At 41.3% G+C, this 20,683-nt stretch overlaps 2 protein-coding genes across 6 annotated transcripts in view; one reads left to right on the top strand and one right to left on the bottom strand.

The window, feature by feature from the left end:
- The first annotated feature begins 1,211 nt into the window (after window positions 1-1,211).
- Window positions 1,212-11,819, top strand: LOC140188247 (beta-1,3-galactosyl-O-glycosyl-glycoprotein beta-1,6-N-acetylglucosaminyltransferase-like). 3 transcript variants are annotated; one of them, XM_072244345.1, is made up of 4 exons: window positions 1,212-1,283; window positions 2,870-3,055; window positions 4,465-4,531; window positions 9,208-11,819. In XM_072244345.1, the coding sequence occupies exon 4, from the start codon at window positions 9,353-9,355 to the stop codon at window positions 10,634-10,636; it is 1,284 nt and encodes a 427-aa protein (XP_072100446.1). In that variant the 5' UTR covers window positions 1,212-1,283; window positions 2,870-3,055; window positions 4,465-4,531; window positions 9,208-9,352; the 3' UTR covers window positions 10,637-11,819. The 3 variants fall into 3 exon arrangements, with proteins under 3 accessions (XP_072100446.1, XP_072100444.1, XP_072100445.1); XM_072244343.1 differs by lacking the exon at window positions 4,465-4,531; XM_072244344.1 differs by lacking the exons at window positions 1,212-1,283; window positions 4,465-4,531 and adding an exon at window positions 2,378-2,411.
- Window positions 11,820-17,885: 6,066 nt separating this feature from the next.
- LOC140188248 (caytaxin-like) overlaps window positions 17,886-20,683 on the bottom strand; it is a 57,229-nt gene continuing 54,431 nt past the window's right edge. For all 3 annotated transcript variants that reach the window (XM_072244346.1, XM_072244349.1, XM_072244348.1), the window contains one exon: window positions 17,886-20,131. The gene's annotated coding sequence lies outside the window, so the exon portion shown is untranslated. The remainder of the gene's footprint in view (window positions 20,132-20,683) is intronic.

Raw genomic sequence — 20,683 nt, 5'->3', positions numbered from 1 at the left:
TGCCCATCCTCTGGGTTTTCCCCCCCTCCCCCTTGTCTTTCTTCCCAGACCTCCTGTCCCATGATCCTCTCATATCCCCTTTGCCAATCACCTGTCCAGCTCTTGGCTCCATCTCTCCCCCTCCTGTCTTCTCCTATCATTTCAGATCTCCCCCTCCCCCTCCCACTTTCAAATCTCTTACTAGCTCTTCTTTCAGTTAGTCCTGACGAAGGGTCTCGGCCCGAACCATGGACTGTCCTCTTCCTAGAGATGCTGCCTGACCTGCTGCGTTCACCAGCAACTTTGATGTGTGTTGCTTGTCTATTAAATAGTTTAATTAAAATAAGCAGTGCAAAATAACAGAAATAAAAGTAGTGAGGTAACGTTCATGGACTCAATGTCCATTTAGAAATCGGATGGCAGAGGGGAAGAAGCTGTTCCTGAATTGCTGAGAGTGTGTCTTGCAACTGCCTTTGTCATTTCCTCTGGTACTTCCATGTATTCATCATTCTTTGTGTGATAAAGTTACCCTCTTAGATCTGTTTTAAGTTTCCCCCTCTCACTTTAGACCCATCTCTCTAGTTTTAGACTCCTTTACCCTGGAAAAAAAGACTGTGACCATTCACCTTAACTTGGTGCCTCTTGTTGGCTCAGTATAAATGGGTGGTTGATGGTTGGCCTGGATTTGGTAGGTTTTCTGTGCATCATCTCTCCATAATATGATTCCATAACTAAGAATATTGTGTAAGGTGGGAGGAAATGATTCACTCTGTAATTACTGACTTCTGGTTGCTCCTGATGTGTGGCCTTGAGGCTGAGCTGACTGCCTGCCATCTTCCAGAGATACATCGGTGCTCAGGTGTCCCTGGAGAGAGAGTATGCAGTGCCTACTGGCTCACCGGAGGCCTGCCAGGACCAGTGAGCACTACATTGGCTGTACCTTCTGGACCAGCATGCTAGCACTTAAGTTTAATGTAAATTGCTAAATACTATAATTGGGATCCATGTAAATATTGTAATTATATTAATATGTTTCCTAATAGCCAAGAGATTCTCAATACTTTCTCTTTGATTGCCATGGGCCAGAGATGTTCAGGAATGTTGCTCAATTTCAACAGTTGCTGTAACACTTTCAGAGTGATTGACACCACAACAAGCCATTCATAATTCACCATATGGTTTTGGTTGGTCCAATCATTAAGTGGGGAGGGATCTACTCACGAGCGCTGTTTGCTTTCTGCTTTCTGCCTTCTGTAAAGACAAGCTTGGAGTTGGATTGTCTTGCTGGTTTACCTTTTTTTTTAGTAAGTACTCTTTCACATTTAGTGTGAATCTTTACACTGGAGGACAAAGAAGTGGGCTCATATCAAAATTTATCATTTCTTAAAAATATGAGAGTAGAGTTTTTGCCTTTATATTTCCTGGTTTATAACTTGGGTTTCCAATATACCTAAACTAGCACTTTATATTTGTTAACGACTAACTCCTGCTTCTATGTGACAGGCAAATGGGACAGTTATTAAAGTTTGCTTAAGCCTAGGTCCCTTGTATTTAAAATTTTTAATAACACTAAGAAATATCTGTAAAAGTACTGAAATGCACTTTGTAGAGTATACTTGGAGAGGAGGAGGAATTAACAGCTACTGTGTATGCTGACTTATAAACCATAGGAAAGTGTGAATGCAATATAGAAAAAAGGGGCATAATTTTAAGATGGTTTGAGCAAAGTATAGAGGCTGATGGCAGAAGGAAGTTTATTATACAGAGAATGGGGGTGCATGGAACATGCTGCCGGTAACAGTGGTAGAGGCAGAGACATTAGGGACATTTAAGAAAGTTTTAGGTAGGCACATGGATGTTAGAAAAATAGTGGGCTATGCAGAAGGATAGGGGTAGATTAATCTTAGAGTAGATTAAAAGTTCAGCAGAACATCATTGACTGAAGTGTCTACACTGTACTGTGCCATAATGTTCTATATCCTATAAGAGCATACTTGGTGAACAATGAAATGAGGATTGGATGCAAACTGACTTTTTGTTTGCATATGTCAATATGTTTCAATGCTTGATCTAGAAAAAGAAATAAAAGTATTTTGTAAGGAGCAAGATTGTATTATGACCTAATCCTCACAGAGGGCATAAAATTGATCCAGCTTTAAACTGCTTTGGGCATTTATTTCATTGATCCAGATCAGAATGAAATTTGGAATCTGGAATGATGCTCAATGGGTCAGGCAGCAACTCAGAAAAGACTGGACAGTGTTGTAAATTGGACTCAAAAGTTTCACTCAGCAGCCCTTCACTTCGGTGAGATCAATACCAGCTGTTGCTGGAAAGCACGTATCACTGACATCATGTACAGGAGGATTCAGAGATTCAAAATACTCCTGCAGAGAGCTCAGCACAAAAGTTTGCAGTGACTCTTCAGTGAGGTACTGGGGAATATTTCATCTGGGATGCCTTATTTCACACTAAGCCAAGGTGGGGACGGGGACGCCTCTTTTCCCCTTATTAGGGAGAGAGACAGCCTGTGATATGTCGAATTACCGGGTGAACAAATGATCATTGGGGTACTGCAAGTCTGTGTCTTTATTGATGCTTTGCTGCTTGTGTGCTCGGTGGAGGCTGCAGATGCTTTTTTGCTGGTGGGGGAGGGAGGTCGTTGCTTTTCTGCTGCTTATGCGTGGGAGGGGGGAGTTGGTGGGGGCTTTGGGGTTCTAACATTTAACTGTCATTCATTCTTTGAGGCACTCCTCTGTTTTTGTTGATGTTTGCGAAGAAAAAGAATTTCAGGATGCATATTGGATACATTTCTCTGACATTAAATTGAACCTATTGAACCTTGCCTGCCTTTAAGTATCCAATGACATTTCATATTTATCATTTTTAGGATATCTGGAGTGTCATGATGATGGAAGGAATGAATGTTTCAAGATCTGCATGGGTTGCCAGTCAAGTGGGCCATGTTGCCTTTTTTATATTGAGCTTCTTGGACTGGAGTTGAACTGTTCTAGACAGGTCACCTTCACACTCACGGTTTGTGCCATGTAGATGGTAGAAATGCCTGCATTATCAGGTGAGTTACTTGCTGCAAGATATTCAGACTCTTACTAAATCCTGTAGGCCTCATAGCTGGTCCCGTTAAATTTCTGGTCAATAGAAACCCATTAGATATTGATACTGAGGGTCTTGGTGATGGTGATCCCACTGAGTGTCAAGAGTAGATGGTTAGACTCTTTACTGGAGATATTAATGGTAAGACTCTTGGCAGCGTGGAGAATCAGAGGGATCTTGGGGTCCGAGTCCATCGGACACTCAAAGCTGCTGCGCAGGTTGACTCTGTGGTTAAGAATGCATACGGTGCATTGGCCTTCATCAACCATGGGATTGAGTTTAAGAGCCGAGAGGCAATGTTGCAGTTATATAGGACCCTGGTCAGACCCCACTTGGAGTACTGTGCTCAGTTCCGATCACGTCACTACAGGAAGGATGCGGAAACTATAGAAAAGGTGCAGAAGAGATTTACAAGGATGTTGCCTGGATTGGGGAGCATGCCTTACGAGAATAGGTTGAGTGAACTTGGCCTTTTCTCCTTGGAGAGACAGAGGATGAGAGGTGACCTGATAGAGGTGCATAAGATGATCAGAGGCATTGATCATGTGGATAATCAGAGGCTTTTTCCCAGGGCTGAAATGGCTATCACGAGGGGGCACAGCTTTAAGGTGCTTGGAAGAAGGTACAGAGGAGATGTCAGGTGTAGGTTTTTTATGCAGAGAGTGGTGAGTGTGTGGAATAGGCTGCCGGCGATGGTGGTGGAGGTGATATGATAGGGTTTTTTAAGAAACTCCTGGATAGGTACATGAAGCTTAGAAAAATAGAGGGGTATGGATAAACCTAGGTAATTTCTAAAGTAAGTACATGTTCGGCACAGCATTGTGGGTGGAAAGGCCTGTATTGTGCTGTAGTTTTTCTACGTTCTATATCCTTGCCTGCCACATTTGCGACATGGAAGGCCAGATTTATTTATTTATCATATGTGCATCAAACATGCAGTGAAATCCATGAAGAACCGAAACAACCTATGGATGTGCTGAGGGCAGACCGCAAATGGTACATGGCATTTAACAGCTCAAGCCTGAATATGGTCTCGGTCTTGTCCCTGCCTCATTCTCTAGGGAGTTGAAAATGGAGTTGAATGCTATTCAATCATTAGTAAATATTCTCACTTCTCGCCTTTATTGCTGATGCAGCAATGAAAGCTGGCTGGGCTCAGGACTGAGGAATGCTTGCAGTGATGTCCAGGGGTGGGATGTTAGACATCCAACAATTATAACTAAATGCCTTTGTGCAAGGTTTGACTCCAGCCATTGGGATATTCTCCATGATACTCATTAGTTTCAGTTTTATGAGTGCTTCAGGAGCTGCACTCTATCAAGTGCTCCTTTGATGTTTAAAGTGCTCACTTACATCTCTCTAAAATTTCAGCTGTTTGTTCCAAGGCTAAAGTGCAACTTGGAGCTGAGTGGTCCTGGCATAACCACAACGGGCTTAGGTGAGCATCTTATTGGAGAGTAAGTGCTACTTGGTAGCTCTGTAGATGACACCTGCCATTGCTTTGATGATTGAACAGGCTGATCTGACTGTAGTTATGGAATTATATTTTTCCCTGCCTCTTGTGGACTGGACATAGTTTGGTAGTTGCTCGTGTTTGGACCTGTGTTGGAACAGTTCAGCGACAGGTGAGCAATATTCTGGCATATAGTCTTCAGGACCTCGGAGAGATATCTGATCCTGTTGATTTATTGCATCCGATGTTCTCAACCCTTCCTGGCCTAGTGCATCATTTCAAAGAATGGAAGAAGAGTTATACCAGGTATCCTGCTCAGAATTTATCCCTCAATGATCATCACATTGGTCTTTGTAACAATAGCCAGGCGTAACAGTGTCAGCACTACAGACGTGTTTCAGGGATTCTGTGGCATTCTGCATTGTCCTGAGATTGTGAGCAGCATTAAATAAATGCAACAATTTTATTATTAAGTGCTAAAGAGCATACTTACACTAAGATCATGAATGACGGTCCACTGAAGACAAATATACACTGCAGTCAGTTGAAGGATAAAGGTGTCAGGAAGAAAAGATATAATTTAGTTAGAAATAAACAGATGTAGTGTGTGAAAGAAGAGAAGAGGGTGCAATAACTGTTACAAGAGAGAAGATGCTGAAAAAGCTGAAAGACCTAAAGGTACATAAGTCACCCGGACCAGAGGAACTGCACCCCAGGGTTCTCAAACAGGCAACGTTAGAGATTGTGGTGGCATTAGAAATGATCTTTCAAAAAAAAAATCATTGGACTCTGGCATGGTGCCAGCGGACTGAAAAATTGCAAATGTCACTCCACCCTTTAAGAAAGGAGGAAGTCAGCAGAAAGGAAATTATAGACCTGTTAGGCTGACCTCAGTGGTTGGGAAGATGTTAGAGTCAATTGTTAAGGATGAGGTGATGGAGTACTTGGTGACACAGGACAAGATGGTACAAAGTCAGTGTGGTTTCCTTCAGGGAAAATCCTGCCTGATGAACCTGTTGGAATTCTTTGAGGCGATTAGAAGTAGGATAGATAAAGGAGATTTAGTGGATGTTATATATTTGGACTTTCAGAAGGCCTTTGACAAGGCGCCACACATGAGGCTACTTACCAAGTTAAGAGCCCATGGTATTACAGGAAAGTTACTAACAAGGTTAGAGCATTGACTGATTGGTAGGAGGCAGCGAGTGGGAATAAAAGGATCCTTTTCAGGTTGGCTGCCAATGACTCGTGGTGTTCTGCAGGGGTCAGTGTTAGGACCACTTCTTTTTACGCTGTATATAAATGATTTAGATGATGAAATAGATGGCTTTGTTGCCAAGTTTGCAGATGATACAAAGATTGATGGAGGGGCAGGTAGTGTTGAGGAACCAGGTAGGATGCAGAAGGATTTAAACAGATTAGGAGAATGGACAAGAAAGTGGCTAATGAAATAGAATGTCAGAAAATACATAGTCATGCACTTTGGTAGTAGAAATAAATGTGCAGACTATTTTCTAAACAGGGAAAAAACCCAGGAATCTGAGATGCAGAGGGACTTGGGAGTCCTTGTGCAGAACACCCTGAAGGTTAACTTGCAGCTGAGCCAGTGGTGAGGAAGTCAAATGCCATGTTAGCATTCATTTCAACAGGTCTAGAATACAAGAGCAAGGATGTGTTGCTGAGGCTTTTTAAGGCACCGGTGAGGCCTCACCTTGAGCATTGTGTACAGTTTTTGGACCCTCATCTTAGGACAGATGTGCTGGCATTGGAGATAGCCCAGAGGAGGTTCACAAGGATGATTCCAGGAATGAAAGGGTTATCATACAAGGAGCGTTTGATGGCTCTGGGTCTGTACTTACTGGAATTCAGAAAGATGAGGGGGGATCTCATTGAAACCTTTTAAATGTCGAAAGGCCTAGACAGAGTAGATGTGGAAAGGATGTTTCCCATGGTGGGAGAGTCTAGGACAAGCGGGTACAGCCTCAGTATAGAGGGGCGCCCTTTCAAAACAGAGATGCAGAAAAAATTCTTTAGCCAAAAGGTGGGGAATTTGGGGAATTTGTGGAATTTGTTGACACACGCAGCTGTGGAGGTCAGGTCATTGGGTGTATTTAAGGCAGAAATTGATAGATTCTTGATTGGACATGGCATCAAAGGTTACGAGGAGAAGGCTGGGGACGAGGTTGAGGAGGAGACAGAAAAAGAGGATCATCCATGATTGAATGGTGGAGCAGACTCGATGGGCCAGATGGCCTAATTCTGCTCCTACGTCTTATGGTCTAAACATGCTGGTGGATATAGGTTAGTGATGAGCAAACCATCATTTCATGAGGTTGCCTATTCTGAAAGTAATGTTACCTATTTACTGTAAGCTTCTGGCCATAATAGATGGTGGGGAGACAGTGGAGGATGTGTGGCAATGCACCATTAACCATGACATACACCAGTGCTTTAATGATATCAACATTGTCTTGTGGCTTGAAGACTCAAAAGTCCAATTCAGTGAAAGCCGGTGACAAATAAGAATTTTCCCAATATCTCTTGCAGCTATGACTCTGATTTTGAAATAAATGTCCTTGACTCCCTCCCTCACCAACCTATCTAGTCCACTCACCATCAGCCAGATCTACAAGAAGGCGAATGCCATATACTAGTTGTAAATTGCGAGGTCTACTGCACAGGTGGCGTCCCTGCTGAAGTTCTAAAAATTGGCAGAGAGGAACTTCAGTCAGAAATACACAACCAACTCTTTGGCCTCTGCAACAAGGAGGACGTGCTAGGAGACCTCAAAGAGACTTGCTGACATCGTGTTGTGCCTAGACTTCCTCTTAAGTAGAGGCAAGCTGCATGTTTATGTGATAACATCTTGCTCCTAATCTGTTGTTTCATCATTCTTGTGCACTGACATTTTTGGTTTCCATGTCAATACAGTTTGGGTTTTGAATAATTTTGCTGCTCAAGTTGTGATATTTTCATTGAAAAATATCTTTGGAGGGTACAAACACATACATGGCTTTCAGATCAGTTGTGTAATTGTAAGTAGTTTATTTTAAAAGTCTATAGAGATCCTAGACAAGAAAAGCACTTAGAAAGGAGGGCTTTAACAACACCAACTCATCCATCATTGCCTCTACAACATTCAGAGTCCACCCCAAACATTAACAGGAAAGGTGTGACTTAATCTGAAAATTGAAGATCTCACAATATCAAGCTTCTACCAGAATAGTCTGAACCACCCAAGCCACTGACTTCATGTTTCAGAAAGTCACCACTACTTCTACCTCCATGGTCTCTGTCTTCCTTTTAGACATTTCCTCAAACAACAGAAAGAGAACATTACTTTTCCTTAATTTTGTCGACCTTTTCATAACTTATCTGCAGTTTTGGTAACTTCAACCTGCAGTTTCAGTAGTGGATTTGTAACAGGTGAAATTATTCAATTGTCTTGCAAAAAAAAACATCTGGGACACCAATCATGCCTCAGCTGTGCTTTATATGCAATAAGTAATGTTTGGGTCCCAGCTACTGTTCTTATGGAGCAATTTTAGATGTAACAAAATCCCACAAAGAAGATAGATTTTGATGTGTTGATCAAAGTCACAAGGAACACTGTGACAATATTGAGGGAAGAAATCTTCCTCTTTTGATATACTGACTTTCTTCCTCTTTTGATATACTGACTTTAGTAAGACCCAACCCATCATCAATTTGGTTATTTGACCAATTTTGACCTATATTTACAGATTCAATCTTTAAGGCAATGAGTTTTTTGAATTTTATAGATATATACAAATTCAACAATGAACAAAGATGATAGGAATACAGTGAGATGTGATGCCAATAACCCTATTCCCGGCAGGATACAGCCTTCTGTTCTCATGATGTTATGTTGACTGTCGTCTTTCTTCATGTCTCGATGTGCTGATGATGTCCTATAGCTTCTCCCTCTTCTTCCAGCCTCGCTATATGTGGTCATGGACTGCCTTGACCACAAATGGTTTCAAATTGATAATGCATGTGGAGTCTGTTCACTTAATTCCTGCGCCTCACTTTTGGAGAGGTTTAAAATGTGCAAAATTACTTGAACATTACTTGAAATTTGCAAGTCAGTTATTTCTTAACCATTTCATTTGGGTTTTTTTGCACTCGTAAACATAGTTATCCTAAAATCTACACAGATCTTATCAATCTTACAAAGTAGCTCAACCATAGGTGGGACATCTTAGCAAAACTTTTCTTTTGACTTTCAGTTTGCAAACTGCAACAGTTATCAACATCACATAAGAATATTTGAATTTAACAGATCTCAAAGTTGAATAGCATGGAAACAGTCCCTTGGCCTACTGTGTATGTGCTGGCAGTCCACAGAAAGCACCTTTCTACAACAGTTTCTCAATCTTCTTTCCTCTTAAATTCCCATCAGCTTCCTCCTCCCACCCCACCACCTCCAATCTGATTCTACTGACATTTACCTACTCTAAGGGTAACTTATAGTAGCCAATTAATGTACTAACCATCATGAGGATAAACCAGACCATTTAACTGGTCACAGGGAGAGTGGGCAAACTCCAAAATTACAAGAAAGTTGCTTCTATTTAATCTTTAATATCTAAGCAATTGTCAGCATCAATATAATTGTAAGATATTGTCCTTTATTTCAGCTTTGCACGAATAAAGAATTAAAACCAGGAACATTATCTGTGATATACTTCATTTAATTCAACTGGCAATGAGAAGGACATTGAAACATCAATCAAAGTCATCCATTTGCCACTCAGATGTTTGAAGCTTATTGTCCATTCCATCATGATATGGAAACGTAAACGATGTCTACACCGTTTCTGTTTAACCCTTGCCCTGAGTTGTGCCACCTGTGTATTACTGAAGATCTTTATCAGAGAGGGCCTTATGCTTAATGATTGCCGCCCTCCTCCTATCGGTGCTTGTGATAAAAAGTTGGAAGTCTCCACAGAACTACCTTATGATGTGAACTGTACTGCACTTTTGCAAGGGGACGTAAATGCAATCAAGAGAAGCCAATTTTTAAAGGCACGGTATAATGCTATAAGGCACAATGACTCTTATTTTACTAACGTCAAATACAATTGTGAAAATTTCATAAGAAACAGGAAGTACATCACACTTCCTCTCAGTGAAAATGAGAAACTATTTCCAATTGCCTACTCCATAGTCACTCATGAGAAAGCTGACCAGTTTGAAAGATTATTGAGAACAATCTTCGCACCACAGAATATTTACTGTGTGCATATCGATGACAAATCATCCACTAACTTCAAAACTGCGATCCGCAGCATTGCATCCTGTTTCCCAAACGTTTTTATTGTGAAGAGATTGGAGAATATTGTTTATGGCTCTTGGTCCAGACTTCAGGCAGACCTGAACTGCATGGAGGAACTGCTGGCAAGACATCTGACCTGGAGGTATTTCATCAACTTGTGTAGCATGGATTTTCCCATCAAAACCAATTCGGAGATTGTCCACCAATTACAGGTGTTGAAAGGAAGGAATAGTTTAGAGTCTGAAGTAACTTCAGTGGAGAAGCAGATGCGCTGGAAGTATCATTTTGAGGTGATCAATGGCAAAATATTAAAGACAAATAAGCTCAAGCAATCACCTTTCACCACTATGTTCTCAGGTAGTGCCTACATGGTGGTTAGTAGAGCATTTGTTGAACACATCTTCAAAGACCCAAAGGCAAAGCAATTAATGGAATGGTCAAAAGATACATATAGTCCTGATGAGTTCATCTGGGCCACTCTGCAGAGGATGCCTGGTGTCCCTGGTTCTGAGCCCTCACATCCCAAGTATGATGTAAGTGACATGAGGTCAGTAGCCAGGTTGGTGAAGTGGAAATATTTTGAAGGCGATGTGAGGCAAGGGAAGCCCTACCCATGGTGCACTGGTTCCCATCGAAGGTCAGTCTGTATTTATGGAGTGGGCGACCTCAGCTGGCTACTTCAACAACATCATCTGTTTGCAAATAAATTTGATGTTGATGTGGATCCTATAGCCCTCGATTGCCTGGAGCAGCATATTCGACAGAGAACTCTGCTGGGCTGTACCCCATAAAGTTTTGTCATGGAGTCAAAGGGCAGGGAAACAGGCCCTTCAATCACCACGCCACGCCAACCATCAAGTGGCCCTTTACACTATTACTACGCTAGCTTTATTACATCCTCCCTGATTCCGATCAACTCCCCCACCCCCAGACGCTACCGCTCCACTCTACACTAGGTGCAACTTACAGTGGTCAATTAACCCATTGACCACCATGTCTTTGGATGTGATAGAAAATCGGAGCGATCAGGAAACACAGCCGGTCATAGGGAGAACATACAAATCCCGCACAAACAGTGCCAGAAGTCAGGATTGAACTTGAAATGCTGGATCTGTGTAGTTGCTGCTCCACTGCCTGCAGTAATGTGCCACTTGCTAGTGACACCACTTGGAGTTTTTATTACTTTTAAGCCCAGGAAGTACCTTCAAACCGGATCTACAAAATAACTTACAAACTAAACTCCTTGCAAAGTGGGATTGTTATGTAGCCATGTAGTTACTACAGGATACTGGAACAGTGCATTTTAAATTGTGAACCTGTATTACGTCACACAGTCCAGACGCAAACACCCTTCACTCAATCTAGAAATGTCAGCAGCTGCAATAATTTCATCCTGTTCTCATTTTGACCCCTGGACCTTTGGCTTCCTACACAGTTCCGACAAAACTCAATGATTCATCTCATGTGACTGGGCACTACAGAACTCTGGACTTAACACAGACTTAATACAACTTCTGTATCTTTGCTGACCAGGGATTTGATGGAGGTACCATCCTTGATATTGCTTCAGCACTGTTCTGGGTTTCTATCAGTGGGACAAGCAAACGCCAAATGGAACGTAAAAGGAATAAAGGTATTTCATGAACTGTATCAATATCTGAAAATATCAGAGAAGGAGAAATAAATATCAAAAAGGAAGCATAAGGAATAGCACAAATGCATTGCAAGTGCAAACAGAAAATATGAGTCCTTTATGTAGAAAGACTAAATTGACTGGTATTTTAATTAACAAGTATCTACTTTGGAGGAAACGTTACAGGAACTGTGTTGCAATCAATGTTACTTTGGTAATTAATTTAATCTGTTAGTGATCAGTGCTGTTAACAATGATTTGAACATTAATAAAGAAATATTGTTTCAATAATCGGAAAGAAATGGTTAATGTGTTCATTCAGTAGTTTCTACAGATACTGATGAATGCTGGTGACATAACTGTGAACATATACAAAACTCTTCTTATAATCTAGTTTTGATTATTAAAGTTATGCATCAGTTTCTTTTGGGTGTTATTTGGAACTAAACCACAAATGAACATGGACACGATGAATTTTGCCAGAAGCAAAGCATCATCTCAGCAGCAATTACACAGAAGCTGTGCCAACTCTTTATTTATTTAACAATTGAGAACAAGGAGTAATCATTACATGAGACAAAAACAGACATCCCACCTTTCCCGGAAGTTCTGGGAGTCTCCCGCGTATTAATAGTGGCTCCCTGATGCCTGCAAATTATATACAATATCACGGAAATCAATTTTTTTGAGAGCAAGCGAGCGAGAGAGCAAGCAAGCGAGAGCGCAAGAGAGCAAGCAAGCGAGAGCGCGAGAGAGAAAGCGAGAGCGTGAGAGAGTGCGTGAGCTACCACGAGAGAGCGAGCGAGAGCACACCATGGCAGAGTGTTCCAAAAAAAAAGAAAATATAAAACATACGTCACCCCAGACTACACTAAAGTGTACCCCTGCCTAATAGGGTCAAAAATAATGACAGTGTTGCTCGCTGCACTGTCTGCAACAGTGACTTTTCTATTGCCCATGGTGGGTTAAGACTGTAAAGACGTGTTGAGGTGAGTCATTCGTTCATTAGCATAGCTAACATTATTTAAACTCGCTGTCCGGCTGCTAAGGAGCTACTCTATTGCAGACATCCCACCTCTCCCAGAAGTCTCCCGCAAGTCTCCCGCAAATTGATGGTGCTACCTCCCTGAAATCAGTTTTTGCAGGGTGGGATGTCTGCAAAAATTGGTTAAACGTCCTCAATGTCACTAACCTTGAATCAGTCAGTAATTCACCCAAGGTACCCAGGGGAATGCTAGAACTCAAGGCTCATGAAGTGATGAGCCCACCTTAAGGATTCCCTCGAGTCCTGGATTCTCTCCTGTGGTGTAGGTATTTATATAGGTCTCTAGAAAGACTAAATTGATTGGAATTTTAATTATACATTGAAGAGAATAAATAAAGTTCTGTTAGTCTTGCAAGGCCATGGATCTGTGCCTGGAAGTCTTCGCTCTCCAGGGCGCTGGCCTGGCCAAGGTTTTATGGAAGACTGGCAGTTGCACATACTGCAAGTCTTCCCTCTCCACAACACTGATGTTGTCCAAGAGAAGGGCAAGGGCCGATACAGCTGGGCACCGGTGTCATCGCAGAGCGCTGTGTGGTTAAGTGCCTTACTCAAGGACACAACACGCCTCGGCTGGGGCTTGAACTCACGACCTTCAGGTCGCTAGTTGAATGCCTTAACCCCTTGGCCACGTGCCCACACATTGAAGAGCATACAACAGACGTAATGTATGTGTCTCAACTTGGAGTTATGATTGGTCACCGGGTTCCAGATGGTGTTTCTGTCTTTGCAACAGAATTATTAGCAATCCTCTGGGCCTTATGGTATACAGAAGACTCTCAACCATGCAAGGTTATCATCTGTTCGGATTCTGCTGCTGCCTTAGAGGCTATAAAAGGGAATAAATCAAAAGCTCGCCCTGACATAGTTATTGAGATTCTCTTAGTGTTGTTTAGAGTAGGGAAGATGGGTTGTGAAGTCAGATTTACATGGATACCTGGGCATGCTGGGGTGGAGCGACATGAAATTGTAGATGTATTGCAAAGTCTTCCTTACAGAGCAGGCAAGTAGAAATTAGAGTACCCCTAGGCAGAGCAGAATTGAGAAGTAGGATAAAAAAAGGTATAGAGAAGAAGTGGCAGGAGGATTGGAAAACTGAATTAAAGGGAAGGCCTTTCTTTGCTAGTCACCCACTGGTTAAAAAGGTCTCAGACTGTTACTTTTTAAATTGTAGAGATATGGTGAAATTAACAAGACTACGCCCGGACATTGTACTGTGGTCAACTGAAGACAAGAAAATAATTCTGGTTGAGCTGACTGTGTCATGGGAGGAGGGATGGGAAGAGGCCCATGAGAGAAAGGCCTTGAAGTACCAGCCCTTAGTGCAGGAGTGTAAAGACAAGGGATAGCAGGCATGGTTGTTCCCTGTGGAGATCAGCTGCAGAGGTTTCCCAGCCAGATCAGCATGGCGGTTGTTGTCAGATCTGGGCCTGGACGAAAGGAGCAAAAAACAAGCAGCTTGTAGGTTGGGGGAAGAGGCAGAATGAGCCTCTTGTTGGATTTGGAGTAGGCTAGAGGAGGGAAGCTGGAAGCCAGGAGCAGATGGGCAGTGATTTGGCCACCACTGCCGGCCCACCAACTAGAGAGTGTCGTGGTTAAGGGTCAAAACACTCTGTGAAGGTTGGGAACCACCTGATGACATCTGCTCCTGGCTGAAGGCTACGGTTACCTTATAAGGTAATTGGAGAATGCACCCTATCAGGTGTATGTAACAAGTAAGACTTAGGTTGGGGCATTATTTAACTATTATTTAAAGATAATGGGATCTGGGAATTCAGATACATAATTCCCTGAAAGTGGTGTCACAGGTAGACAGGGTTGTAAAGAAGGCTTTTGGCAACCTGGCATTCATAAATCAAAGTATTGAGTATAGGAGTTGGGATGTTATGGGGAGGTTGTATAAGACATTGGTGAGGCCAAATTTGGAGTATTGTGTACAGTTCTGGTCACCTAACTATAGGAAGGATATCAGTAAGATTGAAAGAGTGCAGAGAAGATTTACTAGGATGTTGCCAGGTCTTCAGGAGTTGAACTACAGGGAAAGATTGAATAGGTTAGGACTTTATTCCTTGAAGCGTAGAAGAATGAGGGGAGATTTGATACAGGTTTACAAAATTATGAGGGGTATAGACAGAGTAAATGTGAATAGGCTCTTTCCATTTAGGTTAGGAGAGATAAATACGAGAGGACATGGCTTTAGGGTGAAAGGGGAAAGGATTAGGGGGAAAATTAGGGGGGACTTCTTCACTCAGGGAGTGGTGGGAGTGTGGAACGAGCTGCCATCTGACATGGTAAATATGGGCTCACTCTTAAGTTTTAAGAACAAATTGGATAGATACATGAATAGAAGAAGTCTGGAGGGTTATGAACTGGTGCAGGTCAATGGGACTAGCGGAATAATGTTTCGGCACAGACTAGAAAGGCCGAATGGCCTGTTTTCTGTGCTGTAATGTCCTATGGTTCTATGAAAACATCCTACTGGATTATGTGACTGAGGTAGTCCAGAGGCAATTCAGCATATTTTGCTGAGTTGTAATTGATATAAAATTGAAAGAAGCATATTGTTCAAGAGGCTGTCTGACTTAAGTGTATTTTGTTTTTCTATTAAATCCTTGTTTGGCCACCAAGAGAACCACCATCTGATTGAAGAGTTTATTATTCAGTTTATACGTGCGACTAGTTTATATTCGAGAATTTGAGTTTCTTGAAATTCTATAATTAATTATGCATTCTGCGGAGGGCAGTAATATGCCTAGATGCATCTAATCTGCCGGAAACAGAAGAAGATTCTCCACAAGTGTTTTGTGAAAAAGTGATAACAAGCCACATGAGATCTCCAAAAGGAGGAGACAGGTTTGAAACTTGTGCCGAAACTCTGCTGACTGGCCAAGACAATATCAAGTTTATTTTATTTTATATTTTGACTGAAAAAATAATTATTTTGACAATACGGTCAGGCAGTCTTGAACTATACCCACCTAGTTGTAGCCTTGAGAATTGGAAAGGAGCTCCAGAGTTTAAGGGGTGGAAGCAGTTTAAGGCGCAGTTGCCCTGGGTACAGAAGTTAAAATTTAGAAAGTACAAGAAGTCAGAATTCAAAATTGGAGGAGTACAAAGTTCTCAGAGGAATAGATGAAAACCCATGAAGGGATTTGAAAGAAGAATAAAAACTTTAGCATTGATGTGTTGCCAGATGAGGAACAAACAGGGTCAGCAAAAAACAATGAAAATAGGTTAAAAAGCAAGATGGGATATACAGAAACAACAGGAATTCTGCAGATGCTGGAAATTCAAGCAACACACATCAAAGTTGCTGGTGAACGCAGCAGGTCAGGCAGCATCTGTAAGTTAGTCCTGACGAAGGGTCTCGGCCTGAAACGTCGACTGCACCTCTTCCTACAGATGCTGCCTGACCTGCTGCGTTCACCAGCAACTTTGATGTGTGTTGATGGGATATACAGTGCCTGTAAAAAGTATTTTCCCCTCCCCCCCAGAAGTTTTCATGTTTTATCGTTTTACAATATTGAATCACAGTGGATTTAATTTGGCTTTTTTGACACTGATCAACAAAAAAGACTCTTTCATGTCAAACTGAAAACAGATCTCAACAGAGCGATCTAAATTAAATACAAATATTAAACACAAAATAATTGTTTGCATAAGTATTCATCCCTTTAATATGACACACCAAATCATCACTGGTGCACCCAATTGGTTTTAGAAGTCACAGAATTAGTTAAATGGAGATCACCTGTGTGCAGTCAGGTGTTTTAATTGATTGTAGTAAAAACACACCTGTATCTGGAAGGACCAACTGCTGGTGAATCAGTATCCTGGGAAAAATTACACCATGAAGCCAAAACAACACTCCAAGCAATTCTGCGAAAAGGTTATTGAAAAGCACAAGCCAGGAGATGGATACAAGAAAATTTCCAAGTCACTGAGTATCTCTTGGAGTACAGTTAAGTCAATCCTCAAGAAATGGAAAGAATATGGCACAGCTGTAAATCTGCCTAGAACAGGCCGTCCTCAAAAACCAAGTGGTCGTGCAAGAAGGGGACAAGTGAGGGAAGCTACCAAGAGACACATGACAACTCTGGAGGAGTTACAAGTTTCAGTGGCTGAGATGGGAGAGACTGTGCATACAACAATTGTTGCCTGGGTGCTTCACCAATCCCAACTTTATGGGAGAGTGGCAAGGGGAAAACAACTGTTGGGAAAAAAAAACATGACATCTCAGCTAGAGTTTGCCAGAATGCATGTGGGAGACTCTGAAATCATCTGGCAGAAGGTTCTATGGTCTGAAGAAACCAAAATTGAGTTTTTTGACCATCAAACTAAACACTCTTTTTGGTGTAAGCCAAACACTGCACATCATCAAAAACACACCATCCCTACCATGAAGAATGGTGGTTGCTGATCATGCTGTAGGGATGCTTCACTGCAGCAGGCCCTGGAAGGCTTGTGAAGGTAGAGGCTAAAATGAATGAGCAAAATACAGGGAAATCCTGAAGGAAAACTTGATGTAGTCTGCAAGAGAACTGCGACTTGTGAGGAGGTTTCTTTTCCGGCATGAAAATGACCCCAAGCATAAAGCCAAAGCTATATAGGAATGGGTTAAAAACAACAAAGTTAATGTCCTGGGGTGGCCAAGTCAGAGTCCAGACCTCAATCCAATTGAGAATTTGTGGCTAGACTTGAAAAGGGCTGTTCACTCATGATCCCCATGCAATCTGATAGAGCTTGAGCAGTTTTGTAAAGAAGAATGGAGAAAGATTGCAGTGTCCAAATGTACAAAGCAGATAGAGACCTATCCACATAGATTCAAGGTTGTAATTACTGCCGAAGGTGCATCTACTTAATACTGATTTGAAAGGGGTGGATACTTATGGAATCAATTATTCTTTGTTTTATATTTGTAATTAATTTATCTCACTTTGTAGAGATCTGCTTTCACTTTGATTACAGAGTCTTTTTCTGTTTATCAGTGTCAAACAAACTAAATTAAATCCACTGTGATTCAATGTTGTAAACCAATAAAACATGAACACTTCCAAGTGGGGTTAATACTTTTTATAGACACTGTAGGTAGCAGTGTTTTTATGGAGACAAGAGTTTATGGAATATAAAAGTGAGGATTGCCAAGGGAACACTGTAATAACTAGGCCTTGAGGTTACAAAAACTTAAGGATTTAACAATAGATATATTGAGATGGAGTGATATTAAAAAGATGGAAGTGGGTAGTTGGTGATGGTCTCAGTATAGAATCCAATGGCACATTGATGTAACAAACAATTTTATTCAGTCTCACATCATGTAGACAAAATGTAGGTAATGTAATAGCCAAAGAGCGAGTTTTTCAGGTTTTGTCAACTTGATTGTATCTAATCCACAGAGCAAAGGGATTTAACATTCAGATTAGCTAAGATTATTCAGTGGGTGTAGTTCTAGACCTTCCATTTAAATTTTCAAAGTTATAAATTTGATGTTGTTTTGCCTAAGTAGAGAGTTTTAGTATAAATTTCAAATCAGAATATGAAGTTGCCTGATGTCTATGAGGTGGATTTGTATGGGGTGGGCGGAGGGGGGGGGAGCCTTTAGCACATTCACTTTTGACCTTATTCGGAATTTTAACTCTGTTGCCTAATATGAACATCACACAGCAGTTCCTCAAATTATTTCTACAATCCTACAAAGTCATACATAGGAGAACTCCGAATTTGGTCTATAAGTTGTCGTTTCGATACTGCTTCTAACATTGGATCTCGATTCAAAGTCTGGGATGTAGCATCAGATCTAAGATTCAGTTGTGTTCAGTATGAAAATGTCCCAGATGCTACTAAAATGTGGGTCTCAAAGTCCTTAATGGAATTCAAGAACTTAGAGAGTCAATAGAGCTATCCATTTCCCATAACTAGAACATGACCATTTGGGGAAAATCACTCTATTCCCTAGTATTGCATGTGGAAATGGCCATGACTTAAAATGAAGAATCTGTGTATCCAAAAAGAATATCGAGAGATTTCGATCAAGTTTTCTATAAATCCTGAAACAGACAATAGGCTAAAGATCATCAAGGTGTCATGTTTGAGATGATACAATCCAGAACAAACACACCATTGCTGCAGCTGGTGATTACACAGGAAGCTGTTCACACTGCTGTTCGGGAGTAAGCATTTATTCGAGAGCTAGAATGTAACCTGTCCGTGTGAAAACTTTAGCAATGAAGGAACGTAACAAAAACAGTTTAAACCTGTACATGTGTTAACCATGAAGGACAATTACAATTAGATTCACCAAAAAAAATACTTTCAAGAACTGACTCATCCAACAGCTATTTTTAAACTTTTTGATTGTCAGCCAGGCCTCATTCTTTGCCTCCATAGTGAGTTATGCTCCACTCGATCTGCCTTTCACTCTCAGCATAACCGATCCAGTAAAACAGCATTTCTGTTGCCGTCCCCATACTCTCCACAATTATTCTTTCTGCCCCTTCTTCATTTGTGAGCGCTGACCTCAAGTCATGGCAGGTTACCCAGTCACTGAGGGCATCACAGTTGTTCTTGACCATTTTACCAGGTATTCTCCCTCATGCCACTCTGCTCCAGAGCAACACAGCTGTCAACTGTAGCACACCAAGGCAGTCACCATGACTGAGATCAGCTAACTCAACAAATCGGGGAATGAATCCATAGCCTTCCTCATTATCCCAAAGAAGCAAATACTTCACGAGACCTTCCTGGATGAATTTGAAAATATCTTGATCACATTAAATAGCACCAACCTGGTTAGCAGGGGTCATTTAATTTTCATTACTGTTTAATCTTTTCCCATCACCAGAATCCTAAAATTACGCAGCTTGGTAATCATAGTCTTGTCAATATATTAGTAATCGGGTGATGATGCTGATGAATGTATCAAAACTATTCTCATATAGTCATGGGTGAATTGTTGTGAAACAATGCCTATCTGGCTAAATTCCAACCCAAAATGGACCAATAACTTTTCCACAGCAGTGATCCTTGAGGTCAACTGAAGTGGGAATCTCTCCTTTTAATAAAAGGGAAGTGGATTAAGAATATACATGGAGCCTTCAATCAGTGGTGGATTTTATCCTGAAGCTGTCATAAAGTATGAGTTTCAGATATTCGGGTGTTGAGATACCTTCAGGAGAAGGTCATGCTGAAGTTTTCCATTTAAGATGATGTGTGAAAAATGGCTGCAGTTCCTGAGTGACTGGTGCCTTAGGAGCTAACAGCCCAGCAACAAACAGTGTTTCAGGGGATTATGGGGAGGTTGGCAAAAATGAAGATACTGAATGACTTATTTAAAATGAAATCTTGTGGAAAAAGAATTAACCTTAACCTACACATTTTTCATTTGACACTTTGAGCCACGAAGCCCCATGTACTGTTTGGATCACCTGATTAATGACAAAAAAAAGATTTCTGGCCCAGTATCTGCTGCCCATATCCTGGAGTCAGTGACAGAGAGTGAAAATCAGTATTTCATAACCTGCGACTGTGTCATAGCTTTCAAAACAACTGTCTCATCAAGAACTTCATCCATTTTTCTTAGAATTCCAGTCAATGATGCCAGGGTTAACTTTCCTAGAACAGAAAGATAATTAGATATTTTTATCATCAAAATGAATATTTCAATAACCATTATTAAATTCATGCTTCAGATTCCACAGCACCACAGGCAAAAAAGATCTGAATAAAAGGAACCAATTGACTATTTTGAATTACCTTCCACCTTGCACCCACCCACTCAAATTCAACTATCTTATTGTGTGACTCCTAAACTAGCGAGGGCATTGACTATTTCTACACGATATCACTTTGCAAAGATCTCTGATGTTGGGTAAATGTACTGGGCCAACTGTAAAAATATCTGGAAAATATTCTGGTTGAGGTGTCTGTCTTAGTTCACACAAAGTATGACTACTTTTTTTGAGGATGTGACTAAACACATTGATGAAGGTAGAGCAGTAGATATAGTGTGTATGAATTTCTGCAAGGCATTTGATAAGGTACCCCATGCCAGGCTTATTGAGAAGGTAAGGCGGCATGGGATCCAAGGGGACATTGCTTTGTGGATCCAGACTGGCTTGCCCACAGAAGGCAAAGAGTGGTTGTAGATGGTCATATTCTGCAGGA

This window comes from Mobula birostris, chromosome 26 (genome assembly GCF_030028105.1).
Source record: "Mobula birostris isolate sMobBir1 chromosome 26, sMobBir1.hap1, whole genome shotgun sequence".
NCBI classification, from domain to species: domain Eukaryota; kingdom Metazoa; phylum Chordata; class Chondrichthyes; order Myliobatiformes; family Myliobatidae; genus Mobula; species Mobula birostris.
This window is presented reverse-complemented; position numbering and strand designations above follow the sequence as displayed.

Bases quoted from the DNA above. Each gene is read 5' to 3' on its own strand.
- LOC140188247 (XM_072244343.1), top strand. From the start codon at position 9,353: ATGATATGGAAACGTAAACGATGTCTACACCGTTTCTGTTTAACCCTT.